The sequence below is a fragment of the Dipodomys ordii genome, unplaced genomic scaffold, assembly GCF_000151885.1.
Source record: "Dipodomys ordii isolate 6190 unplaced genomic scaffold, Dord_2.0 Scaffold56, whole genome shotgun sequence".
Taxonomy (NCBI): domain Eukaryota; kingdom Metazoa; phylum Chordata; class Mammalia; order Rodentia; family Heteromyidae; genus Dipodomys; species Dipodomys ordii.
In genome coordinates, this window is record NW_012267272.1 from 3,376,125 (window position 1) to 3,403,998 (window position 27,874).

A 27,874-nucleotide genomic window follows, 5' to 3' on the forward strand; every position below is an offset into this window, starting at 1 on the left:
CCCCGATACTGGCACCAAAAAGAAAAAAAAAAGAACAAAAGGGGGGGGGGCGGTGAGAGCAGACCAGATGGTTATGGTACCCTCCCTGGAGTGTAGAGAACCTGGAGCCCGCTCAGCACAGTGGGGGAGGAGGGGTTCTGTCTTCACCTGCATCCTCTTGGTTCCAGGCCCTTCCTCCTGGCTCTTCTCTTGGATGCCACTCTGCCCCCTAGGGAAGCAGGCTGGGTGGGAAGTGTTTGTAGAAACCAGTTAAGGACATGAACCAATGGCTCCAACTTCCAACAACATCCCACTGTCATGGACCCCTGCATGCCCCAAGCCTCTCCAGACAGACACCAGCCTGTCCCCGGGCCACCATGATGGGGTCAGCCACCGACTTCATGAGGCCTCAGCCTCACAGTTTATGAGCCAGGACAAGTCTAATGGGCCAGGGGCAGGGGGAACATGGTCCCTTTGCAGAATAAAGGAACCGAAAACTGTTTTTCCACTCCCAGAACAACCTACCCCCCTGGCACATGTTTTCTTCAAATTCTTGATGGCTGGAAATTGAGGCCTATCAACAGTGCATAAGAGCCTAGGCAGAGCTAATGAACCAAGCCGTGAGGCGTGCACACACTGTATAGTCAACCTCAGAAGCATCGGCATTTCTTGGAATTGACAGATACAATGGTATTCACTACGAGGTAACATGTATCAACTAGTGAGTCCACAATGTGTGTGCACTGTGCCCCTCCCGACATCACATTGAGCTCCTGGGCACTTCCATGACCCACTATGGAAATGGGGGCCCCTGCGCGGCACGCAGCTCTGGGCAGGTATGCAGGCTCAGGGCCTGAGGCTTGGCCACCCTGGTTTGCTTCTATGCTACCTTCACCCAAGACAATGCAGATGGAGCCTTGCCTGGCTTTGTGGTGATCTGAGGGAGACTGTGTTTCAGCAAGCTTTATCTGAAGATGAGCACTCTTTCTGGACCCATCAGGAAGGGATATTAGGGTCGGGGCACCCGCCATGGTGCTTGAAGCCATCTGAGCAAGCTATAGAGGCCCCCATTGAGAGAAAGGGTCTGAAGGCCAGAACCTTTGAGATGACAGGAGGTTAAGTCAAATGAACCCAGGCCATTTCCCAAATGTCCTCCAGAACCTGGGTGGAGCTGGGTTGTTGCTTCAGTGGGACACATAAGTGGAGGCATGGAAAGAGGTAAGAAATATGGAACTACTTCTGGCCCTCTGGTGTTCCCTTGTCTCCTAATCAGGCCATGTACCCACACACTCCACTTGCCTCAGTCCTGGAGGAAGGGAGCCGGGCCTTAGTTCCTTCATGCATCTCTCAGTCGGTCACTAGTTGTCCCTACTCCAGCCCTGTCCTCCAGGATGGGTTTGGAGCTCAGCGGCTCTAAAATGACTATTCTGAGCAACAGTGGCGATGGCCTTCCTTAGACAGGCACCAAGGCTGTCCTTGTTCAGTGGGAAGCCATGGGCCTCGGAGCATCTAGAGGCTCCCGCATGAGGCTGGCCCCAGCTGCGGGTGCAGAGGGAAAGGCCTGTCTCCTCCAGGTCCTTCTAGCCCGAGAATGGAGGACAGACCTTGGGCAGGGATGTGGATGTAGCTGGTCCAGGCCCAGTTGAGCCTAAAACCTTTCATGTCCTTCCAGTGACCTGGCTGGCCCACTGACCCTCTCTCCCCACCCACCAGCAGAGGGCGCAGTGACAGGCACCGTTCAGGGACAGCCTATGAGAGATGCTGGGGCAGCAGCCCTGGGATAGGATGGCGGCCAGTAACAGAGGTCTTCTCCTGCTCTCATCCTGAGAAGCTTCTGTAACAAAGGTATGCACTCTTACCCTCCGCTGGACTGGGGGAGGGGGGGGGTCCACAGCAAAAGCACAGGCCAATCTGTGGTCCAGACCCATGAGTAAGAGCTGGGTCAGAGCCCATGGCTGACTGTCGCTAGGGCAAAGTGATACACACGTTCTAGAAAGGGACACCACGTGACCACAGAGCATTCGCTTTTTACAAAAAGGAAAGAAAAGAAAGAAGAGCAAATATGTACAAAATACTGTGGATCTCTCCTGGGCCCACGCAGAAGCCATCTCTTCTTTCTTCTCCTTCCAGAGCTTTCCTCCCATAGTTTCAAAGCACACTTGTAACACAACCCCAGTTAGGACGCGGGCCCCCGGGGGGCACTGCCATGTGAGGCTCCGGTTCCAGTCGCCCGGCTGGACAGGGATGAGCCCCCTCCCGCCCCCCCACGTTGTTCTCTGAAGACGTGGGGTCTGGAGGAGGCTCAGCGGCTCTCCCGTCCCATCTCTCTCCCAGCCCAGGACGATGCTGCCGCCGCGGCGTGGCTCCGGGCGGAGCCGTCAGCGCTTGTGGGCCAAGAGGGTGGTCATCCTGATCTTGCCGTCCATGGAGGCGGTGAGGCACGTCCCACAGTCCATGGCCGTGCTCCAGTCCACCGTGACCACGGGAGCGCGGTGGCCACCCAGGCTCAGGCAGCTTTCCAGAACCTTCTCATCGCCACCTAGCTACAAGAGAGCGAGGAAGCAGTGTTAGACACCACTCACAAACACACCTATTCATCCACTTGGGGTGACAGACCAGGGGAACGGAAGCAGACACCACTGAGCGGCCTGCATGGAATGATCCTTACACAGATCAACGAAATTGGGGGCTAGATGCTAGTAGCTCAGACCTGTTACCCCCCACCCCCAGCCTAATGCTCCCCAACTCTCCTGCTCGGTAATGTCTTGTGTAACAGGCATCATTTTCCTGTGACCCAGGGACAGGAAAGGAAGGGCGGGATCTCCTTGAGGACAGTAAGTGGACAGCAGAGAGGAGGACAGGGGTCTCATGTTCTGCCCAATCCCGTCTTCTCTAATGGAGCTGAGAACTGGCCCTGCCAGCCTGCAAGACGCCAGGCCCCCGTCTGTCTGTCTCAGGCTTCACCACTGTTGGCCACGTTTGCCTAAGGCAGAGCTGACTCTAGGGGTCCACCCTCTGCCCCCCCCCATTACCTACCTTGTAGATGACGCCGCCGGTGGCAGAGCACGTCAGCATGTAACTGCCCTCCGAATCAAAGGCGAACAGCCGGCCCCGGGGCACTTGCACCTGCTTGTAGCCGCTGTAGCCGGACAACACAAAGGGGCCCGTGGCGTCTGCGGGGAGGCCGTGCTCTGACACCTTCTGGCCACTCTTGTGAATGTTCCACTGAATGAACTGCAGACATGGACACAAGCCCCGAGCCCCCTCAGCGGGGGCAGGGGCAGGCCTGGGGCCGGTGCCAGGCCCACCCAGAGCAGAGCAGAAGCTGGGGCAGGGCGGGCAGGGGGTGGGAGGGGGGGTGACCTGCCTCCTTCTGCTTCAAAGGCAGATAAATGGGGCAGCGTGATGTCCATAGGCCACCCTGAAGTTCTACCTTTTGCCAAAACAGTGGGAGAAAACTCTACAACATTCTCACAAAGTCCAACCCTTCCCCTCCCCTCTGAGAGAGGAAGTGACAGCGTGTGGACTCCTGCTCTCAGGCAGGGGAAACTTCGAGGGACACTGCTGCTGTTACCATCCGTCAGAACCCAATGAGATGGTTCCAACCCAGGAGCGAAGCAGAGGACAGATGTCCACCGCTGACTCTGGCTCCAGGCACTGCGCCATGCATACGGTCCCCAGGGCAGGTGGGCTGCTCAGCATCATCAGCTTTTCCTTGGGAATCCCACCCATTTAACAGAAATCGAGCTTCAACTTAAAAACCCTTTCCTACAGTCTCCTCTTCTTCCTCTTCTCTTTCTACCTCTTCCTCCTCCTTTGGATACAAGGTCTCAATTAGATTGGCATTCATTCTATAACTCTGGCAAGACTCAAATCCGTGTTCCTCCTGCACCGGCCTCCCACATGCTGGCATCACCACCTCCTGAGACAGGAGGACTGCCTGAGACCAGGAGCTTGAGGTCTCTGGGAAAACCCCAAGCGACCATCACCACCACCACCACCACAAAAGAGCTGACCCTGTCACTGCAGTGTTTGGTGGAGACTGCAGGTGGTTAGTGGCCCGCCCAGCTCCTCTCGCAGGGCCCCTGCCATGGCCACTCCCTAGCACCCTGCACCGAGGCCATCTACAAAGTGCATCTCCATGACTGGCTGGGGAACGGGCCGCCCTTGTTCCTTCTGTGGACTCTGCTTGGGCCTGTCTGCTTCTGGGAAGCTGGTCCTGGTGCCTCATCCAACTCTAGGCATCCGAGGGTGGCCCCAAAGCCACCACAGAGCCTAACCCATTACGGAGCCATGACGAGCCACTTCTGAAGCAACTAGAAGAACACGCATTCCCTTCCACGGGAGAGCTGAGCCCCGGGCACAGCTGCCGCCATGTCCCCGCCCTCGCTCACTCACCTTGCCGTCCTCGCCGATGCTGTACACGGCATTCTCGTCACAGCTGAACTCCACGGAGTAGACCTCCCCGCCGTGGGCCCTCCAGCTCATGGCGCACTCGTGCTGCTGCATGTCTGAGGCAGGGAATGCGACTAAGGTTGGCTACGCCTGAAGGCATCCACCCACCCACCCACAGCAGGAGCCCCTCCACTGGACCCCACCGCTGGCCCTGCTCAAGGGCTGCTACTCCTAAGCTGCAGAAGCAGCAGCTGTCATTGGGTCAAAAGTGAGGAACCCCATAATTCTGCAAGATAAATAACAGTCCTTCCTACAAGGCCTTTAGAAGGTTCCTTTAATAGATTCAGTGGCCTTATCCTAACTCAGACCCTGGGGACAGAGGAAAAGGAGACGCCCACAGCAAAGGAGCAAGACAGCGTTACTCTGCATCCTTCACATCCCACATAGGTGACCAGGACTCGATGGAAAAGCTCTAGACCCAAGGACAGCGGAGCTCCTAAACCTAAACCTGCCACGTCTACTGACGCTAAGCAGGTACAGGTGGATTGTGCTGGGTGTTCTGAAAACCTTGGTTGAAGTTAAGATCTAGTCCATGCGTTTAAAGCAGGCTTTTGTGAAAGCTTCTACTGCGGGGGCCCACTTAAAGAGGGGACCAGGCCGGCCAGCATGCACGCGCGTACCAAACAAGCGGATGACACCATCTGCTGCGCCTGTGACCAGCAGGTTCCCATTGTGATTGAAGGCTGTACAGTTGATGGCGATGGGCTCGGGCTCCAGGGAGAACTGGAGCTATGAAAACCAAGGGGAAGCACAAGTGAGCGGGCTGCAGCCAGCGACACAGCTACAGGCACTCTGCGGGGTCCTTCCTTCCTGTTCTACTTCTAGAAAGATGATTCTGCCCAATTCATGCTTGACTGCACTATCATGTGTGTGTGCACATGCACGCGTGCATGCGCGTGTGCCACACCAGTACTGGAACTGGGATTCAGGGCACTGTCTCTTAGCTTTTGTTGCTCAAGTATGATGCTCTACCACTTGAGCTGGAAACTCAACTTCCAGCTTTTTGCTGATCAACTGGAAACAAGTCTCATGGACTTTTCTACCCAGGCTGACTCCAAACTGTAATCCTAAAACCTCCTGACTAGCTAGGATTACAGGTGTGAGCCACCAGTGCCTGGCTCTTAACTATGCTCTTTTGAGAGGGGAGGTTGCTGTTGACATCTCGCTCTTCACACTAAGATGAATAATCCATCTCTTAGCCACCCATGCTAAGAACACAGTATGCTCACTTGCCAACAGGGACTACCACTTCATCCTGACAGGCAGCCCTGAGTAACAGAAGCTGATCATGCACAGCTCCCATGCATGGGTGCTCCAATCCCTTCCCACAGAAATCCTGGAAATGCAGGCACTAACAAACCACCTCCAACAACTTGAGGTCTCCTATGGATTCCAATACTGAGCAAACAATAGCAGACTTTGGGGCTCAAAATGTAAGCTAGAATATGACATGGTGTTCTTTTATACACTTGCCCAGTACTGAACTAGCAAATAGAGGAGTCCTTTGAGAACAAAAAGGAGGGCAAAGCAAGATTCTCACAGACCAGTGGACTCCAAAGCTGGCTTTCACCAGGGACACTAATCAAATACAGATGACCTGAATTCTTATTCTGGGAGCCATTAAGAACTCAGAAAGCTAAAGTCCTCAGGAGTGGCTCACATCTGTAATCCTAGCTACTTAGGAGGCTGAGATCTGAGGATCAATGTTCAAAGCCAGTCTGGGACTCTCATCTCTATTTAACCAGCAAAAATCTGGAAGTAGAGTTGTGGCTCAAGTGGTAGAGCATCAGACTTAAGTGAAAAAGCTAAGCAAGGGAGGCCCTGGGTTCGAGCACTAGGACCAGCACGGAAAGAACGGGGGAAAGGGAGGAGGAAGAGGAGGAAGGGGAGGAGGAAGAGGAAGTAGAGGTGAAGGGAGGAGGGGGATGAAAAGGAGGAGGAAGAAGGGGAGGAGGGGGAGGAGGAAGAGGAGGAGAAAAGCCCAACCTGTGCAAGACCAGGATAAGGAAAATAGATCTCCACACATTGCTGGGACTCCAAAGAGCTATGTCCTCCATGCACAAATACACCAGGAATAAATCTAAATCTACTTCACAGAAAGGGATACTAGAAACCTAACCACTCTGCAAATGTATTAGCATAAACTCTAACCACTCTGCAAATGTATTAGCATAAACTCCCTCCTATATGGGTTTATAAACAAATTCACTATCCTCATGTTGTCTGAGGAACCTCAGGCAGAGAAGTGTCTGTACAGCTGCCAGGAGCTCACACACACACACACACACACACACACACACACACACACACAGGTACCTGACACAAATGAGCTAACACACACACACACACACACACACACACACACACACACACAGGTACCTGACACAAATGAGTATAAATCTTTTTCAGAAAAATGTCCTATATCCCAAGCCTCAAATTATTCTCAAGGCTAAAGGTCCTGGATCATGAGCCCACACGGAAATCCCTAAGACAAAGAGGTAGGGTAAGAGGAGAAAGTACCCATAGAAACGGCCAAAAGAAATTATGAGACACAATACACAATGACCACAATCAGTAGTTCAACAAAATAAGAGGAAGTGAAACTATGGGTAAGAATGTGAGACTAGAAGAACAAAGCTGAAACCAGCTTAGTTGGGGCTTCTAAAAATGAGAAATACAGTAACTGAAATGAACACCCTAACAGATAGGTTAGCAGCAGGTTACTCAGAGAAGGAACCAGTGAACCAACAGAGCGAAGGAATTATCATCATGAATGCAGCAAAGTGAAACAAAAAAGAGGAAATGCTCGAATTCAGATCTCACCCAGAAGGCAAGAGATAACAGAAAATTAAACAATGGAAAAAATAATGACTAAGAATTTTCCAAAACTAAACAAAGACATCAATTCTCTGATTCAAAAAAACTCAACAAAGTCAAGCTAGAAGGTGTGTTTTTTAAAATTGTTTTAACTTAAAAAACAGAAAATCCAACCCCAGAAACTAAAATAAGATTTTCAAAACATGGGGGAAGTCAAGAGGAGGAGGGTAGGTAGACTGAATGAAAAGGGGATAAGGGTGAGGGGAGAATACAGTCATAAAATCCAACGCATAGCCTAGGAAACTAGGAGGAGGGGTGGAGTTAGAAGGGCTGGGTGTTGAGGGAATGATGAAACAATTAATACTGATAAAGATGCATTGCACTTAGAAACTGACATGTTGAATGGTAACCCCTTTGTACAACTACTTAAAGATAATTTTTTTTAATCTTAAAAGCAATCAGAGCCAGGTGCTGATGGCTCACACCTGTAATCCTAGGTACAGAGGAGACTGAAATCTGAAGATCACAGTTTGAAGCCAGCCCAGGCAGGAAAGTATGTGAGACTTTATCTCCAACTAAACATTAAAAAGCCAGAAGTGAAGCTATGGCTCCAGTGGTCGAGCAGCACCTTAAGTGAAAAAATTAAGGACAGCACCCAAGCCTAGAGCTCAAGCACCAGCATTGGTATTTTTTGTTTTTAAAGCAGCCAGAGAAAAATCACAGCAAAGGAAGAAAGGCCAGTTCCACTGAGAGTGAAATTCTGTTTCAGCAAAGCAGCCAGAAGAGAAGACCAAGACACAGTTAGGAGATAGATTAGTTTTCAACCATAAGATTCTAGAAAGATTCATATACTATGATTCCGCTCATATAGTCAGGGAATGCAAAACAAAAACTGTTGCTGTGGATATATATTAATGTGATAATAATCTTTAAAGTACTGTCACATTATTATTATTGTTATTATTATTATTATTATTTAGTCCAGTCAGCATCTGTGTGGAAGGAAGGGTATCCAAGATCATAAAGAAAAGGCAATGTGCTATTTTTACACTAGGTGCTCCTTTTACTGCCTTTCCTCTCCTTATGCCTAGGATGTCAATATCCTTTTGTACATATTCCACATTAAATGACAACTGTGAAACTCACAAGTAAACGTAAGATTACAAGTGACAGAGAAGAGTGAGGTAGCAAAAAGGAAGAGGGACTGGAAGAACGGAAGGGAGGAGGGCGGGCAGAGGTCACCACGGGGCTTGGCGGGAGTGGGCCTGACAGCAGCTTTGGTGTGAGCAGAGAAGGGAAGGGCGTGGGAAGACACTTCATTTCTGGGTGACCAGATGTCAAGGCTCAAATCGGAGTGACTTCTTCAGTGGTTCACAATCTGCCAGGCCGGGCTGAGTACAATACTTTTCAACATTTTAAAATCTGAAGATGTATTGAAAATCTGCAGACTCTAAGGCAGAGAGGAAGAGACTGGATAGAAACCTAAGGTAGTGCAGACGCCCCCCCCAGGGCAGGCCCTGTACCTGCTGCTTCATGGTTTTCGTGTCCCACAACAGCAGCTTGCCAGGAACCTGGTTCATGCCCTTGCTGCCGATGTCCGGGGCGGAGGAGTCCACCTGGGAAGTGAGGCTCGGAGCTGCGGCCGAACACACGAAAGAGGCCCCATTGGGGCTGCACGCAAGAGACAGGATTCTGCAATGTACAAGGGCCCAGGGTCAGGCCATCTTCTGCCCCGGGGGCGGGGGGGGGAGGGGGGCGGGGTCCTGAAGAACTGCCGCAGAAGCCTTCAGCCTTGACCATGGGAAGGGGAGCGCCAGCTCACCTGGGCATATCATCGTCGATGTTGATTTCACAGAGGTTCTTCTTGGCTTCTGTGTCATAAAGACGCACTGTCCCCACACCACTGCCCAACAAGAGCTGCAAATAAAGGGGCAGGGGCAGGAAGGTTAGTGCAGGAGTCAGGAGGGCTGGAGGAAAGAGGCCGGCCCTCTGAGGGAGGAAGGAGACTAGGCTGACAGAAGGGGTAGGCCCTGAACAAAGGCAGTCGGGAAATCTGGCTACACTTTAAAACAACATAAAACCATCAAAACTGGCCTAAGAGTTAGGTCAGAAACAGAGATTGGGGGGGGGAAGAGGGGGGGAAGGAGAAGGATTGGGATTGGGGGGGGAGGGGGGAGGCTGGGAAGGGATGTGAAGGGTAAACAAAGGAGGAGGCTGCAATGCTTGGTAAGAAATGTACGCATTATCCTGCCCATGTAATTGTAACTCCTCTGTACAGTATGTTCACAAATAAAATTAAATTAAATTAAAAAAAAAGAAACAGAGATAAGCACAATGGTTAAACCCTGTAATCCTAGCTATTCCAGAGGAAGAGCTCAAGAGGCTACAGACTCAAGACCAGTCCAGGAGAGTTCACAAGGCTAAATCTCAGCCAATAAAAGCTAGGCAGGGTAGTCATGCCTATGATCCTAGCTGTGAAGGAAGAAAAATAGGAGGGTTGTAGTCTAGGGAAGCCTGCTCATAAACTAAAGCAAAAAGGTCTGGAGGACTGGCTCAAGTAGTACAGCACCCGCCTAGCAAGTATCAAGCCTTGAGTTGAAACCCCAATACCACCCCCTCCCCGCCAAAAAAAGACAGACTGACAAGAGAGAAAGAGAACAAGAAAGAGCTGGGTGCTGGTGGCTCACTCCTGTAATCCTAGCTACTTGGGAGGCCGAGATAAGAGGACTGTAGTTCAGAGACAGCCAGGCAACAAAAAACTAGAAATGGAGCTATGGCTCAAGTGGTAGAGTGCTAGCCTTGAGTACAAAATCTCAGGGAGAGCACCCAGGCCCTGAGTTCAAGCCCCAGGATAAGTGAAAGAAGAAAAGAAAGAAAGAGAGAGAGAGAGAGAGAGCGGAAGGAAGGAAGGAAGGAAGGAAGGAAGGAAGGAAGGAAGGAAGGAAGGAAGGAAGGAGAGAGAAAAAGAAATCGGGTGCTGGTAGTACATACCTGTAATCCTAACTACTCAGGCAGCTGAGATCTGAGGACAGCAGTTCAAAGCTAGCCAGGGGAGGAAAGTCCATGAGACTCTTATCTCCAGTAACTACTCAGAAAAAGCCAGAAGTGGTGCCGTAGCTCAAGTAGTAGAGTGCTAGCCTTGAGCACAAAGAGGCTCAGAGACAATGGCCAGGCCCTGAGTTCAAGCCCCAGGACCAGGGAGAAAAAAGAAAAGAAGAAAGAAACATAAACAGATGGGTAGGGGGACAGGAAGCCTGGAGGTCTGAGACAGATAAGCACAGATAGGATGAATCCCTCTGCCCTACTGAGGTCCCCTGTGGGCTCATTTCAATTCTCCTTAACCCAGCAACTGCACTGCCACCCTAAAAGGAGTCTGCTGGACCAGTCCTGGATGCATGGTCTCCAGATCCACAGGGATGAAGATGAAGGAAGGGTTGGTTTAGCTGCCTCTGCTAGGCCTAAGAAGAGCCATGGGAGGATTCTCCAACATGGACCACAGTGCTAGGCCTGCAGACAAAGCATTGCTCACCAGCCTGTCCCGCTTGGTGGCCCATTCCAGAGAGAGGAGTGGTGACTTGGAAATGGAGGACGCTTTGGTCTGCATGATGGGGTTGAAGGACCACACTTTGATGACCCCATCCACATCTAAGCTGGCGACCCTCCTTCCGGAGCAATCCACTCTGAGAAGAGGGAAAAGAGAAGGGTTACTATCCTGGCCTCATTCATCTTCAGCCAGTCCCAAAAGGTCTACACCCAAAAGCTAAATACAGACTGCTTCGAAAGTATTCATTTATTCAAGAAATGCTATTCATGCACTGACTCTGTGGTACCCCATGGCAAGATTCACACACAGACCCAGCCCTCAGAGCACCTGCGATCTGGGATCGGGAGCTGCCCAAGGACCAGAGCACCTGGGGCTTAACAGCAACAGCAAGCACCCTCCCCTCCACCCCCCCCCCCAGGCCTCATTCTGCAAGGATTTGTTCTGGAACGCCACATCCCTACCACATTTACAAATTCATTTTTATGGTGTTTCCCTAAAAGCAGCAACATAAAGCACATTAAAATTACGTGAGCTGTAGGGCTAACACAAAGCGTTAAGTTGTTCCTAAAACTAAGCAATACAGAATTTATAAGGGCAGGAATGGACCACTGCCATGGGAGGTTTGAGTAAGATTCAGAGGCAGCTACCCAACCCTCTCTGACCCTTCTAGGGAACCACCCACCATCCTTCCCCGTGCTCTTGAGGCTTCCCTGGCCCCGCCCACCTGCAATGCATGATGGATGAGTGATGCTCCCCATACTCCTCCTGGCCCAGCACGATAAAGGGCTGCTCCGGACGGCCTCCTCCGCCCTCAGGGCCCACCATGGCCACCCGTGCCAGCGGCTCTACTGGCTCCATGTGGAGCTCCAGACAGGACTCAGCCTCCGGGCCACTGGCTTCCGGCTTCTTCTCTGCACCCTGTGGCCAGCAAAGCAGAGATCAGTCCGTTGGGATGGGATCGACACTGGGAGACTTGGTCACACAGATCCCAGAGGGCAGATCTGAGATTTGAGGGCTGGACTCAGCTCGCCCGGGCAAAGTAGGGTAACTGCCCCAGGAGCAGGCCCTTCCAGGGGCCTCTGCCCGTCACAGGCCTGCAGAGGGAGAGGGGGCCCAGGCCCACGCACCCTATCACAGCTGAGGGGACTCAGGACACACCCTGCCTTGACAGGCCAGGCCTGGGATAAGGGGCACTGAGTGCTCATAGTTTTACTCTCCACAGTCATATGTGGTGCTGATATGCAAACCAAGACTGAAAGCAAAAGCTAACATCCTGCCCCAGGTCCCAGGCAGGCAGAGTCCCAGAGAGTCAAACTCAAGGTGCCAAGCCAGGGCTGTTGGAGATCACCTCAGACCTGACAGAGCACCCATTCCAGCCAGTGTCCTCCTGGAATCAAGAAGACTGAGAAACTGAGGCCACTGGCCGCACATGGAGAGAGAACTGAGCATAACAGGATCTACAGTGGCTGGATATCTAAAGTATCAGTCAACACAAATGGTCTGTGTGCATCACAGGCCTCCCCCTAGGGACCCAGGTCAGCAGGAACAGTGGCTCAATAGTAAGAAACAGGCGGGCCTCAGATCTAAGGGGTCTGTGGCTGCACTCCATACAGAAGCAGCTCCACCTGCAGAGCAAAGCCTTCAGGGTCTATTGTCACTACCCTGGGATCACTGCTGGACTTCCCTCTGCTAAAATGGCCTTTAAAACAGTCAAAAAGATGGGTGCTGGCTGCCCACGCCTGTAATCCTAGCTGTTTGAGAGACTGAGATCTGAGGATCCTGCTTCAAAGCCAGCCCAGGAAGGAAACTCTTACCTCCAATTAACCACTAAAAAGCTGGAAGTGGGTATGTGGCTCAAGGGGTAGAGCACCAGCCTTGAGCAAAAAAGCTAAGGGTTAGTGCCCAGGCACTGAGTTCAAGAGCCAGTACCAACACAAAAACAGTTAAAAGCCCCACTAAGGAGCTAAGTGGTCAAGAAGGTGAACCAGTAATCCCCTGGATTTCTGCTTCCACCTGAAGTGTTTGGCCATAAGAGAAATAATTCAGGTTGCCAGGAAGAGCAGACCTTGACCACACTCCCAAGAATGTGCACCCCTGGCCCTGTGTGCCCCTTGGCTTGGGTGTGGCCAGAGCCTCTCACCGAGTGGGCACATGACTGTCAGGACAGCACCCCACAACTGCAGCGCAGATGGAGTCAGGGAAAGGAACTCTTGAGCCAGCAAAGCAGGATGACTCTGGATGAAACAGACCAAGCTCAGGGCCCATGAAGTGCCATGCAGTTGACCGAAGGGAAGCACTTGCACACGAGGGTCCCCAGAACTCCTCTTCAGGAGCCCTTCCAGAGGCTAGCCTCGAGAAAGGCAGACGGAACAGGACCCCACACAGCCAAAACCAACGAGGTGAGACCACACCCTGGGCAGTGGCAGGACTCGGATTCGGACGCAAAGTAAGGCTCCTCTGAGGCTTCCACGCGGCCCCTCCGTACCTGGGAGGAGGTGGTGGAGAACAGCTCCTTCCTCTCCTTGCCATGGTCCTGCAGACGCCGCTGCCGCTGCTGCGCCCAGCTAGACTCCGACGCTGACGCACCTAAGAGGCTCTTCCCGTCCTTGGCTCCCGGCCCCAGGTCCTTCCCTTTGATGGCCTAGGGAATGAGAAGCCAGCTGTGAAGTCTCTTCCCAGGCAGCGACACCATCCAGGCCTCCGCCTGAAGCAGGGTCAGGGAACAGTATTGCCCTCCAACTCCTCCTGGGAAAAGCCCGCCCTGGCTGCGCTAGACAGCTGCCAGAGCGTGCTGCGTCCTCAGATGCTGTGTCAGTGACAAGCGTGGAAAATGCAGATGGCATGCGGCCACCATGGCCCAGGAGGTGCTACATCTACCACATGTAGGCAGGCCCATGATGCCTGCATACACTGTCCATGGTCCTCAGAGGTGTCCTGCTTCCGCACCTGCTGCACAGGGAAATAAGAACCTTGTCACCCTCTTCTTTCCAACACTGGATAAATGCTGTAAGGAGTACAAAGGCAATGCTCCCTGTCTCTGCAAAATCAAGATGACAATGAAGTTGTCTATAATGTACCATCATGCCAAAATGAAAACACAAACGGGGTGCAGAAGTGCAATCCTAGCTCTCAGGAGGCTGAGGCAGAAGGAGCGTGAGTTCAAGTCCAGTATGAGCTACCTAATAAGGCCCTGTCTCAAAAGAAGAAAATATACATACACATACAGGTGCTAACAAAAGACATTGCAATCAATTAAGAAGTGCCTTTAAATAATAGGGTAATTTAAGCCAGAAGAGCCATAGACAAAAAATAACCTTTTAGTTCCTGCCTAAAGAACAGAAAGAGAGGTTGGACCTATGGCTCAAACTGTAGAGTGCTCGCTTGCTTATAAGCACAAGTTCCTGAATTCAAAATCCCAACACTGCCAAGACAATTAAAAAAGAAAGAACTGAAGACAGCCTTCTCCTTCAGCTGTCGCCAAGGCAGTCCTAAGGAAGAGGAGCAATCATGAAAAATAATTATGGATTAAAGGCCGGGGGCCACTGGCTCATACCTATAATCCTAGCTACTCAGGAAACTGAGATCTGAAGATCAAGGTTCAAAGCCAGCGCAGGAAGGAAAGTCTGTGACTTTCCTTATCTCCAATTAACCAACAAAAAAAGCCAGGAGTGGAAGTGTGGCTTAAGTGGTAGAGTGCTAGCCTTTAGCAAGAAAGCTAAGGCACAGCACCCAGGCCCTGAATTCAAGCCCCAAGACTAGTACCAAAAATAAAAAAGCTGATGAAGTGCTGTAAAACACTTTCATAAGGATACTAAGGTACATTTATGTCATGCTATAAATGTGTATAATTTAAATGGTTTTTTGTAACATGAACAAGCGACTGGAGTTTTTAAGGGCAAATCTCATAAAAATCTATTGGAGTCATACAACATTCCAATGGTTTGAGTATCTTTTGTTACAATCTTGATTGTAACTTGTCTTACTTTCACCTTTCAGGAGACAGATATAAGTTGACACCCATTCATTCTCAGTGGCCTGTGGATATCAGGGGACTCCAAAGCCCCTTGGGCAGGCAATCATCCTGTTACAATCTTGATTGTAACTTGTCTTACTTTCACCTTTCAGGAGACAGATATAAGTTGACACCCATTCATTCTCAGTGGCCTGTGGATATCAGAAGGGACTCCAAAGCCTCTTGGGCAGGCAATCATCCAAGTAGGACAGGAAACAAGTCCCAGTAATTTGGTCTTACCTGAAGCACCTTCCAGAAGACAGACCCTCACAAATTAACAGGAAGTTGGGCAGGGGGTACCCATTCCCATCCAGCAGAGCAACACAGGGTCAGCTCTGGGGGATGCTATCTCTTACCACTGTGTCTCAAGAGCTAAGACTTAATTTGATACTAATAGAGTAATACAGACGTATGAGGACACTTTGCTTTCTTTACATGACAGCCCATTAAAGCTTATCTCTGTAATAAGGTAATTCCCACTTGTCAGCCCGGCTCCCTCAGTAGGTATGAAAGGTGCAGAACTACAGCTGAGCGGTGGCCGGGCAGCCAGGCCCGACTTGACCCATGATAACTTGCCTTCCACAGCTACTGAGATTCAAGACCCCAGAAGAACTTGGAACCTGTGGCTTTTGTGGGTACTTTTGGTTTAATTTTGCCTCCACACTCATATGGATAGCCTATTCTTTTGCAAGAATAATGCTATCAGCATTTTAGTAATGATACAATTGACATATGAGCAGGCAAAAATGCTGATGTAAGTGAAATTTTCAATGCTGTATACAAATCATATTAAAAACAGGAATCATTTTATATGGAAAAAATAAAATGCAATATGTATATGTATAGAGAGAGATAGAGAGAAAGAGAGAGCGCGCGTGTATGTTCTTTTACAGAGAAAGAAGGGCTCTGGTGTCGCAGAGAAAAAACAAGAACATGTGTTTAATACACAAACAGAGAAACAAAGCTTATTTACAAACCAGATTCAGTGCATACTGAATTCCAAAGAGTTTATTATCAAAATCACAGAAGTTCCTACCACATACTGCATTTGACATTGTTCAGAAAGAATCTAGAATGGAACACTCAAATTCTTAACTTAGGCATCAATTTTTTTTCAGTTTTTCTTTTTGTTTGATTTCGTTTTTGATGGCACTGGGGCTTGAACCCAGGGTTTCCTGCTCTGCTCATCTTTTTTGCTCCCAGCTGGTACTCTAGCACATGAGCAACACTCCAATTCCAGTTGGTTATTCAGAGAGAAGAGTCTTGTGGATTGTTTGCCTTTGAGCCTTGAGGCTCGGATCTCAGTCTCCTGAGTAGCTAAAGATTATGGACTCGAGCCGCCAATGCCTGGCTGGACATGAAATTGTAATAGGACAGCCAGGATATGAACAATTTGCCATGGGAGGTTAAACAGCTGGGGAGAGAGAAGAATGGAGTGCTTGGCATAGAAAATGCAAGAAGTCTTACATACACTCTTCCCCACAAGGGAGAGGTAAGACCAGTGAATGGACATTATAGATTCCTACTGATAGCGCTCTCACAAGCATGTACCCCACTTTAACAAGCAGTGAGCTCCTCATCATAGAGAACTGTTCCTAGGCTCGGTGGGCCAGAGGACCTTTAGTTCTCCTTTCCACTCGAAAATTCTGTTATGTCCTGGATTCTCAAAACGACTAGTTACTTCAGTTACTGCACTGGAAATATCGGCACTGAGTTTAAACCACCGCCAATAAAGAAATGACTGGGCCCATGAGTTTGTCAGGGCATAGATACCTGTGGTCTCCATTCAGGAACTGGAAACTCTGCTGTGTAAACATACCACACAGTGACCCAACCTCTGTGCAGTCATATTTTTAAAAGACAAGGTAAAGAACATTTAGCTGCAAACTCTACATTTTCACCGCAATTCTTTGTCTGTAAAGTGCATAAAAAGTCCCCATACCACAACAATGTCACCATGTGACACCACGGTTCCTGAGCATACAGTGTGGCCACAGGCCACAAAGACGCTCTTTGAATGTTTGCTTTCACTTCAGGTTGGTGACGTTGGATTTCTTGATATCATTTCAAGGGACTCAACATTGCATACCATCTGCCCAGCTGATAAAATGTTACCTATGACAGAGATCAGCCGCAACCAGCATGTTTTACTTGGTTATATTCCAAAGAATTGAAATATCAATTCCAAGACTGAAATTTTCAGCTTAGCACTGGTGGTTCACACCTATAATCTTAGCTACTCAGAAAGCTAATATCCTGAGGATCTCAGTTCAAAGCCAGCCTGAGCAGGAAAATCTCATGAGTTTCTAAAGTAACCAGCAAAAAGTCAGGCTGGAGATGTAGCTCAAGTGGTAGGGTACCAACCAGGAAAACAAGCTAAGTAAACATGAAGCCCTGAGTTCAAACACCAGTTTAAAAATAAACAAATAAATGTGAAGAAAAGTAGTGGTATAAGTAACTATGATCGATTTTTAATTTCCTCTGCCTTCGTGGAGACTGAGAGGATAGTGATTTTGCATTAACTGAGGTCTCAGAACAGACTCAGATACCAAGTAAACAGGATCCTTCTGGAATCCACCTTCTACTGAAATTTACTGAGGGCTGTTTGCCATCTGCTAGACACAGCAGTCACCAAGGGCTCTTCTATGGACTCCATTATTCCTTTCCAATTATCAACTCTCCCAAGCTAATGGAAGAAGTGAGTTCAAACAATACACAAGGAACCAGAGCTGAGCATAAAGCAGCCTGAGCCCAGAGACCGTGGCCTGACTTACCTGCTGCCCTGCTCTGCAGCTCCAGATCAACACTGCTAACCCTCACATTTCAGTGGCTGTCTGGGGCAGACTCCTAGCTCCCCAGGTACTGAGGACTGTCCCAAATCACTATATCATGTGCAACTCAAGCCAAGGTAAGAGGAAGGCACGGACTATGGCAACTTACTTCATTGGTAGCTAATAAACATCATTCAAAGACAAGCAAGAGGCTAACTCTGGGTCTGTTAAACTTTCGCCCTGCAGGCATTTCTGAAAGCAATGAGTTCTGATCACCTCTCCTAGGAACGTGACTCAACATCTGGCCTATTTGGGACTTAAGCTGGACTCAAAGAAATCCTCTTGGGATCTAATATGAAAGTGAAAAATACTAACATTTCTATGCTGAATCAGCAAATACCAGCTTATAGGTGATGTACATGAATTTAGAGGTAACTGGGGCTTCAATTAAGGGCCTCACACTTGCTACACAGGCATTCTACTGCTTGAGCCATAATACCACCAGACCTTTGTGCTCTGGCTTTTGAGAGAGGGTCTCACTTTCTATATTACACTTCCCATCATAGCTGGAATGACAGGTGCACCCACCATACATACCTCAATCCTCCCAATCTCAGCTTCTCAAGAAGCTGGGATTATAGGTATGAGCCACTGAGCCTAACAGGTACCTCTTAACTTACACTATAGCCAAGCCCTTGTTTAGGTCACCCAAAACTGAAAATCTCAGTCACTAGAATTCACTCTAAAACCATTCAAACAGCCATAATCCCCATGAGTTGACAGGAAGATAAGAGATGATGACTTCTTGTCATCATCTACTCAGCAGGGTGTGAAGGACATCTGAAAGTTGGCACAGAAGCTCAGAGTCAGTCAGAGGACAGCAGTCATTCGGGATCCAGGCCTGAGGTCACTGCATCAGCATGTCCAAATCTGCCCACTGCCTCAGCACCAGGCTCTGCTGAGCTGGGCAGAACATGGGGGTGGACTCATTAGGTGGATTTGCCTCCTGTTTGCCTACTTCCTCCAACAGTCAGGTCTAGTCTCACCCTGCAGCTATCCCTGGTCTGTGGGGAGAAAGGAGGGGAAGGAGGAAGAAAGGGAATGAGGAGAGGCTGGGAAGGTGGCTTAGTGGCAGAGCGCTTGCCTTGCATGCATGAGGCCCTCGGTTCGATTCCTCAGCACCACATAAGCAAAAAGAAAAGAGCCAGAAGTGGCACTGTGGCTCAAGTGGTAGAGTGCTAGCCTTGAGCTGAAGAGCTGAGGGACAGCGCCCAGGCCCAGAGTTCAGGCCCACGACCAGACCCCAAAAAAAAAGGAATGAGGAATGAATTTAACATCACAGAGCACATCCAAGAACTTGGTGCTAGCAGAGAGGTACATGACAGGCAGATGCCAGAGACGTCCTGGAAGCTGTTAAGGAAGCCAGGACTGGTGCTTACCTGGCCACTGAAGGTCTCTTTCCTGGCCGAGCTCTGAGCCTGAGCAGGGCCTTGGGCAGGCGACAACCTTGAGGGGCTCTTCTTACTCTGAGGCAGTAGTGAGGACAGGAAGCCCACTCGGGGTGACTGGGAGAGCGAGGTGGTCCTCTGGCTGCATACCATGGCTCTGGCCAAGCAGAAACATCACAGGATTATGGGCTGGAGCGAGGTGGGGCATCCAAGAATGTGGAGTCCTGAGCTATGAACGAGTTTAGTGACTGGGGCTTTAGCTAGGTTCTGCTGCCTGGGAATTGCCCTTAGTTACATACAAAGGGAGCTGGAGCCTTATCTGACCCAACACAGATGTCTGTGGTTCTTCACTGAAGACACCAGTAAAGCCGAGAGCTGCCTTGTCTGTGGCCAGAGGCCACACGTGCTACTGAGTTCATGACTGTGGTTCCCCCACAAGGAAATATGCTGGGGGTAAGACACACTGGAACTCTAAGATTTAGCATGGAAAAAAGTGTAGGACAGCCCATCACGTTTTGTTTCCATTCATCCCATGTTCAAAGTTCCCATATACTGGGCTACTGAAACACATCACTAAAATAAAATTTGTTCTTATGTTTTCAAAAATAAAACAAAAATGTAGCTTTTAGCTGGGTGCCCACGGCTTACGCCTGTAATTCTAATTACTAAGGAGGCTGTGATCTGAGGATCACAGTTCAAAGCCAGGTGGTACAGCAAAGTTTGTGAGACTCTTGTCTCTAATAAATTGTCATAAAAGCCAGAAGTAGAGCTGTGGCTCAAGTGGTAGAGTGCTAGTCTGGAGCAAAAGAAGCTCAGGGACGGTGCCCAGGGCCTGAGTTCAAGCCCTAGGAGCAGCAAAAACAAAACAACAACAACAACAACAAAAAACAGAAGAAGGAAAGGAAAAAAAACATATCTTTTAAAAGTCTAAATTTTTCATCTTTAGCAAGCAGCCTATTTCCATTAGAAGGTGCTGACCATGAAACTAAGTCAGGACTTCTGCTACTGTTTTTGTTGATAATCTTTGGTTTTGTTTTTAACTGGAGATTGAGCTTCATGTATGTTAGGCAAGTATTGTACCACTTGAGCCACACTACTACGCTTTTTGTTTGTATTTTGCTTTTGAGATACTGTCTTCCTACCTTCCCCCAGGTTGGCCTTGAGCTCATGATCCTATCTCTGCTTTCTGAACGGCTAGGATTACACGCATGGGCCACTCTGCCCAGCTGGCTAAAACTAGAGTAATTTCAACATACTTGGCTCCTACACCTGGATTTGTACTCTTTTTGCAAGTCATCAATTGTGTCACCTGTCTGTGCTTCTATTTCTTCAAGTGCTATTATTATTGTCCTTAGGTTGCTCTTACTTCTGTGTGTGTATGTGTGTGTGTGTGTGTGTGTGTGTGTGTGTGTATGCACACATATGTGCTGGTACAGGGGACTTGAACTTAGGGCCGGGGCACTGTCCCTTAGCTTTGTCACTCAAGGTTGGCACTTGAGCCATTGTTCCACGTACAATTTTTTGCTGGTTAATTGGAGATAAAGAGTCTCATGGACTTTCCTAACCATGTTGGCTTCAAACTGTGAGCCTCAGATCCACAGTAGCTAGGGGTACGGATATAAACCACCAGAGCCCAGCTTATCTATTTTACTGTTTAAACTGTTTAAACCTTGAGTAACATGCTTCTCTTGAAGAATGCATCCCCTTAAATGCTCTTATAGCCTTCTATATTGAGATATTCCTCCCAATACACAAAAATTTCTTAAGACTTTACCATAACAGATATATTCTATTGGTCCTGGCTATGCACATCTGGAAATGCAGGCTCCTGTCACAGCTGTGCGTTCGCCTGGCCCTCAGGAAGACACACAGGCTTAACAGTTAAGAACAACTCACAAAGGAGTTTACTAATAAAAAAAAAAACTGAAGCAAAGGCAAGGGTTCCAAAGGGCTCTCTGGCACATCTCTCTTAGTGGGTAGAAGGTCAGGGTGAGGCCTGGTCAGGGGGAAGCTCAGGCCCTACAGAGAGCACAGAAAGCAGAAAGAGGGAGCAGAGGCCAGCCCTCGTGCACTCACAGCTCAGAGTCCCCAAGGCGGTCCATACTGGAGACATAAGGAGGCAATTTGTGTTGGACCAGGGTCTCTTCCTCTTCAGGCTGCTGTTCCTCCTTCTTCAGTCGATGGATTTCAGCTTGCAATGCAAAAAGCTATGGAAGAGTGGAGCGCCATTATTCAATAACCTGACCTCACCTTTCTTCTGCCTATGGAGATGTCTAAACGTGTTACATCCAAACCCAAACTCCAAGCACCCCCCATTTCTGCTGAGGGTACAATGGTAAAATGAAAGAGCCAGAGTAGATCCTGGCCTAGAGCAAATCAAGGACGTCAAAAGCCCTGACCTATGCAAACCCCACTGTTTTGATCTTTTTATCATTTGATTTCTTTCCTTTTTACTACTTGGCTAGTATCTTCCAGAATTTGCCAAGAAAAAGTGGCTCCATCGTGCTTTGCTCTTGATAATCTATAGTCAGTCTTTACAACTCACATAGAAAGAACTTTTTTTTCTCTTTGTGCCAGTACTTGAGCTTGAACTTGGGGCATGGGCAATGTTCTTTAGCTTTTTCACTCAAGGCTGGCATTCTACCACTTGTGCCACATCTACTTCCTGCTTTTTGGTGGTTAACTGGAGATAAGAGTCTCACAAGATTTTCCTGCCTGTGTTGGCTAAGAGCCATGATTCTCAGATCTCAGTCTCCTTAGTAGCTAGGTTTCTAGGTGGAAGCCACCAGTGCCTAGCATAAAAAAAAAATTTAATGACATCAAATCTTTAACATTTTGTGAAAAAAACTACACATATATTTGATTCCTTCTGTACAACTACTTGAAGCTAATCTTTTAAAAAGATATCAGATGGGAGGCTGGGAAGTTGGCTCAGTGGTAGAGTGCTTGCCTAGCATGCATGAGGCCCTTGGTTTGATTCCAGCACCACATAAGCAGAAAAAGCCAGAAGTGGTGCTGTGGTTCAAGTGGTAGAGCCCTAGCCTTGAGCTGAAGAGCTGAGGGACAGTACCTGGGCCCAGAGTTCAGGCCCACAACTGACAAAAAACAAACAAACAAACAAAAGAATCAGATGGTCAGTAAGCAAAAAAAAAAAAAAGAAAGAAAGAAAGAAAGAAAGGAAAAAAAAGAAAGCTATTCTTATGCATACATACCCAAATTCTAAGAATCATAACCCCCAAACCTATGCTTATAAGCTTCCTTTTTCTGACCTCAACTCCATTTCAGGGCAGGGTAATGTCTCAAAGAACATATGATAGAAGCAAGCATGGACACCCTGGATCTACTGTTTTATCAAGCAAGAGAAACACGTAGCTACATAGAAACAATTATATTACACCAGGGTAGTACACAGTAAATATTGGGCTCTATCAGGGGAAAGACTGAAAAAAACAAGTACACAGAAAAATGGGTGAGATGCAAGTGAGCTACACAATCATCTTTTTCTTCTTACCAATTTATTCCTGTTGCTACATTGCTTATGCAGCACAAAGGCATTTACAACATGAATGTATCCCCAATACTGACTTTCTGGTGACTCACTTTCATCTAAGACAGTTCAGCTGTTCTATATTTAACCAACCCTCCATTGATGCTACCCAATTCCACACCCCAAAAGCAGAAGTGCTTCCCAGCTTCCAGGGAGTGAGCCTGCCCTGAACAAACCTTCTGACGCAGGACTTCATTTTCTTCTTGAACCTGATTGGTCCTCTGGAACTCTGCATCAAAGTTCAGGATCACGGGAACTGGTGCACAAAGTTAAAGAATAAGCCTTATGTGAGAGCAGTTAAAAGTCCTTCTCAAATCCTTGAAGTAGCAGCAAACACTTGAATAGAAACATACAAGGAACAGAAGACAGAACTGGTGCTGTGGAAATGAAAGTCTCCCTCTGGTCTGCCACTCCAGAGCAGCCTGCTTCATTTCTCCAATGGTGGCCATAAAGAGCTACTATTCAGTGGGCTTCATAGACCACTAGCCAAGGTCAAGGCAAGCACTTGGCTAAAAATAACCTTGGAAGCAGGATCAGCCACTAGATTTTCCTCTTCCCAGGTCAAATTCTCCCCACCAAAGGCTTAGATGGAGTCAAGAAAGCATTCTGGACAGGTATTGGTGGCACACACCTATAATCCTGGTGACTCAGGAGGCTGAGATCGGAGGATCATGGTTTGAAGCCAGCCTGTGCAGAAAAGTCTATGAGACTCTTATCTGTAATGAGCCAGCAAAAAGCTGAAAGGAAGCCAGGCACTGGTGGCCTATAGCTGTAATCTTAGCTACTCGGAAGCTGAGATATGAGGATCGTGATTCAAAGCCAGCCCAGGCAGGAAAGTCTGAGAGTCTTATCTCCAATTAACCACCAGAAAACCAGAAGTGGCACTGTGGCTCAAGTGGTAGAGCAATTATCTTGAGCTGAAGAACTCAGGGACAGCTCTCAGGCCCAGAGTTCAAGCCCCCTGACAAAAAAAAAAAAAAGCTGGAAGTAGAGCTGTGGCTCTAGTCTTGAGAGGGAAAAGCCGAGAGCCCCAGTACCAGAATAACAACAACAACAAAAAAAGCATTCTGCAGACTACACAACCACACAACACCCCATAAACACTCATGTTTTAGATCAGAGTGTTGGTCTTTCCTGGCCACCCTACACAGCTTCAGTCAGGAGCACCACCACGGAGGCAAGATCTCAGGCCTGGGGAAGTTGACTGCAGATCACGTGTGCATGACCTAGCTCGCAGCTCACTGCCCTAGGAAAACCCGGGTAGTCACGCCACCCTGTCCTGCTCACTTCTTCACAAAGCCCTTCCTTCACAAGGATGGAAATGCAGCACGAGAGGAGAAAGGCACAGCTGGGAAGGACAATATTCAGGCTCACCCATAGTGTGAAAGGAAAAAGCAAAGACAGGAACCCAAACAATGTTCCTTTCAGAGGCCAAAATGGCCTCCAGTGGGTAGGTCTCTACAATGCCCAAACTTATCAGTGCTTCCTCAGCTAGGCCCATTCAAACAAGATTCCCTTCTCCCCCCCCCCCCCTAGATTCCTCCATTTCTAGCCTAGGAGCGTAAACAACAAGGCATGCCTGGGCCTCAGAACAAAATGGTACACTTGATAGACTAAGTTGTTATATGCACTTATTCTCTTGTGTTCTCATTCTCTCTCTTTCTCTCTCTTTTTCTCTCATTCTCTCTCTCTCCATTCCTCATTCCCTCCCTGCCTCCCTCTCTCGCTCTGTCTCTAGCTCTCGTGCCTACATGAACATTTTTAAAGTTTCTCTGTTTTCAGAAACACTGGAGTCATTGTCCCAGTGATACTAACTCAGGCAGCAAGTTCCAAAGCTAGAAGTGTTCTCGTCTGCTACCAAACCCCAGCAAAGGCATTCGATATCCCCCAGAGACACAAGACCTGCACAGAGAGTACTCTCAAGCCTGCTGTATTCCACCAAGAAGCAACTGCCTTCTCCCACCCTCGCCACACACCACACCACCTCCATGCCCACTGACAAAGCCAGGTGCTAGCATCCCTGCTGCTGCCAACAACTCTACCCACACGTCAGCTACTTCCTTAGCAGAACCTACATCAGAACTAAGATTTCTAAGCTGACCTCCTGACAATAATAACCACAATTTTCCACCCTTATCACCCCATGAAATATGTCAAGTGATTGAGCCTCAGACATTTCGTTAAGGACATGGCTGTACTGTGAGCACTGGCTACTGATCCCACTGTCTGGATGCCCCAGACTGAGCTTGCAGCCCCAGAGAGCAGAAAGGATATGCATGCACTGAAACAGGACGCTCAGGAAGTTGTGCAGGGACACAATGAAGGTGTCTGCCCACTGTCGAGAAAAGTAGGTAGCAAAAGTGGGGTTGGTGTCTGGAGATGGCAAGAAGGGCAGGACAAACCAATCTTTCCACTCGGCCTGGTTCTGGAGCTCTGTGGCCTGCTTCGCAAAGAACTCCTGAGCTTTGTCATTTCTGTTGGTCTGTAAAGACACAAAGAAGGCAGCAAGGAGGGATGAAGGGTGGACAAATGCAGCAGTGGTACTCACTGGACACTATGTTGAAAATGAACTATACCATTTGTGGGTAGAGATGGGAGGTAAAAAAAAAAAAAAAACAGAGAGCAAGGAAAGGAGTGACATTGTCCAAAAAGAAATGTATTCTTTAACTTACTTGTATAACTGTAATCACTCTGTTCATCGCCTTTATAGTAACATTTTTAAAAAATAAGAATAAAGAAGGTAGCAAGGAGTGGGGAGAAGCAGAAGTCCACAGACTTCATCACTGCCAGGGAGACACACTTTGGACACTTGGACACTTGACAAGACAGGATCTACCACTTGAGAAAAGTCAAGGATTGTATAACTTCAAAGCTGTTTAAAACTGTGGTCCTAAAGACATAATGCCATCCTGAAAACTAATCCTTACTTAATGCTCAAATCACCTGACTTCTGCCTCCAAAATCAGTATAATCTTTATTATTCGAACTTTCTATTCTATATATTAGATTCTATATATTTCAATTTATTTCTCAGTACTTCTCTATATTTATAATACCTGTATTATAGATAATGCATTTATACACTATATAAATATATATTTATATAGCTATAATCTTTATTACTCATAAGGGGGGAACAGGAAGGAGGACAAGAAATCAGATGATCCACAGATAGTGTGAAGGGACAGAGAAAGCAGGAAAATAGAAATAATCTGCACAGTGGCTGTTCTTTTCTTTCCCACAGTAACATACAGAATCCTGCCTAAAGATTAGAACAAAATCTCTTTCTGGGTTAAAGAGCTCTCGCCACTAAAGGTCACAGAATCACTGAATCAACAAGTACCTGGATTGTGTAGACAAGATAAAAGCGGAAGAGGCTGGTTTTCAGCTTGCTGATGGTGGGTCTATAGATATCTTCCAAGCGGCTGAAGAGCCGTCGTTCCAGGTAGCTCCAGTAATCCCGAAGGGCAGCCAAGTCATACAGCTGCATTAACTGCTGTAGCTGGTCCACAATCTTGTCCACCTAGAGAGAGGAGGCAGCGCTGGAGAAGGTGAGGAGGAAGAGCGAATTCTCCCTCTCTCCATAGAATACGGTTTTGTGCATTTACTATGGTTTCTGGATGTCAGAAAACTTTGAAGGTGGCAAATCTATAAAATTTTCGAAACATATCAACATCACACATGTTTTTCTGATGCAAGATATATGGCTTGACACTCTTAACAAGTATGGAAATTTCAGGTATAAAAAGCCTCTCGCAGGGGCTGGGAAGGTGGCTCAGTGGTAGAGTGCTTGCCTTGCATGCATGTGGCCCTGGGTTCGATTCCTCAGCACCACATAAGCACAAAAAGCTGGAAGTGGCACTGTGGCTCAAGTGGTAGAGCACTAGCCTTGAGTTGAAGAGATGAGGGACAGTGCCCAGGCTGAGTTCAGGCCCCACGACCCGCCAAAAAAAACGCCTCTGGTGGCTGGGAGGCTGAAATCTGAGAACTGAGGTTCAAAGCTAGCTCAGGCAGTTATGTGTTACACTCTTATCTCCAATTAACCACCAAAAAGCTGGAAGTGGAACTGTGGCTCAAGTAGTAGAGCACTAGCTTTGAGCAAAAAAGCTCAGGGAAAGCGCCCAGGCTCTGAGTCTTTAACCCAGCAAGACACATACACACACACACCCCTCTGGCCCAGGAAGCAAGAGATCTGGTTCCAGATCCAACCTACTTGGACCTACCAATTCAACCAAAAAGGCAGTAAGGGTACTGAAATGATTGGCTTTTACCAAGTAACCAGTAACCTTCTCCTCCAAGCAAGAAGCTAGATCTCCTAATTCACGCCTTCCCTTCCTGCTAACTCACAAGCTCTGCCAACACCAATTCAATTCAGCACATTCAAATCACAAGCACAGAAATTCCAAGTTTAAAAAAGAAGAAGAAGAAAGAAAGGAAGGAAGAAAAATGAAATTCCAAGTACCGCTCAACTAAAAATCTCAGGAGACGTGTGTTTTAAAACGTGCAAATTAAGTATTCCTAAACGTGCTGAAGCAAAATCAACATTGCCAAAGGGTCTCTGACAAGGCTATTTTTTTTAAACCACCACCACAGACACTTGAACCCAGCCAGCATAGGGGACGCACAGCCCTTCGCTCCTGCAGCCCCGGGATGCAAACCCTTGGAACAGTTCTCCTCCGACCAGAACTCAACCATCTACCCCATCTTGCCTCTTACAACTGGGTCGCCACGCCGGCCACCCCCCAGGCAGCCCCCGCTGCGAGGCCGGGCGGGGGAGAACGGAGCCCCGGAGGCAGGGCGCCTGGGCCCCAAGGCTCCTGACAGGCTGAGCAATTTCTAGCAAGTCACGGCCACCTCGGGGCCTCAGCGCCTCCTCGGCCAAGCCGGGGCCGAGCCGGGGCCAGGCGCGGGGTGTCTCGGGCCCCGCTTCCCCCCAGCGTCGCCCAGCCTCGGAGGGCAGGGCTGGGGGAGGGGGAGGAGACCCGCTCCCGGGCTCCCCGGGACCGCTTCACCCGCGCCACGCCCGCCGGGCCCTCACCCGGAACCCCTTCTCCTTGTCCGCCTTGATCTCGGCGTCCAGCTGCCGCAGAGTGTGCGTGAAGCCGCGGAAGAGCAAGTACTCCCGGACCAGCTCGTCGGTGCGCTCCACCGCCTCCGCCATCGCGGTGCGCGCCAGCAGCTCGGAGGACCGCGACAGCCAGCGACGGGGGGCGGGGCCTGCACAGAACAGGGCGGGGCCTGGCGCGCGCTCCAAGTACGTCACGCGGTGGCTAGCCTACCAAACCGCAGGTCCCACCCCCA

General features: G+C 48.8%; 1 protein-coding gene across 1 annotated transcript; it reads right to left on the bottom strand.

The window, feature by feature from the left end:
* Nucleotides 1–1,834: 1,834 nt before the first annotated feature.
* Wdr91 (WD repeat domain 91) lies at nucleotides 1,835–27,753 on the bottom strand. The gene is made up of 15 exons (XM_013021718.1): nucleotides 27,612–27,753; nucleotides 25,917–26,096; nucleotides 24,848–25,055; nucleotides 22,750–22,832; nucleotides 21,103–21,233; nucleotides 19,018–19,183; nucleotides 13,281–13,436; nucleotides 11,520–11,713; nucleotides 10,781–10,931; nucleotides 9,074–9,168; nucleotides 8,775–8,943; nucleotides 5,055–5,163; nucleotides 4,378–4,490; nucleotides 3,016–3,213; nucleotides 1,835–2,522 (listed from the first exon to the last, which is right to left on the bottom strand). The coding sequence occupies exons 1-15, from the start codon at nucleotides 27,732–27,734 to the stop codon at nucleotides 2,358–2,360; spliced, it is 2,241 nt and encodes a 746-aa protein (XP_012877172.1). The 5' UTR covers nucleotides 27,735–27,753; the 3' UTR covers nucleotides 1,835–2,357.
* Nucleotides 27,754–27,874: the final 121 nt, after the last annotated feature.

Excerpts from the sequence above, each read along its gene's own strand:
- Wdr91 (XM_013021718.1), bottom strand. The coding sequence starts at position 27,734 with ATGGCGGAGGCGGTGGAGCGCACCGACGAGCTGGTCCGGGAGTACTTG. Across the intron at positions 22,833-24,847 it reads CGTCCTGTTTCAGTGCATGC|CAGTTCCCGTGATCCTGAAC; the intron begins ATATCCTTTCTG and ends AACTTTGTGCAC. Across the intron at positions 19,184-21,102 it reads CGCCTTGGGGACTCTGAGCT|AGCCATGGTATGCAGCCAGA; the intron begins GTGAGTGCACGA and ends CTGCTTGGCCAG.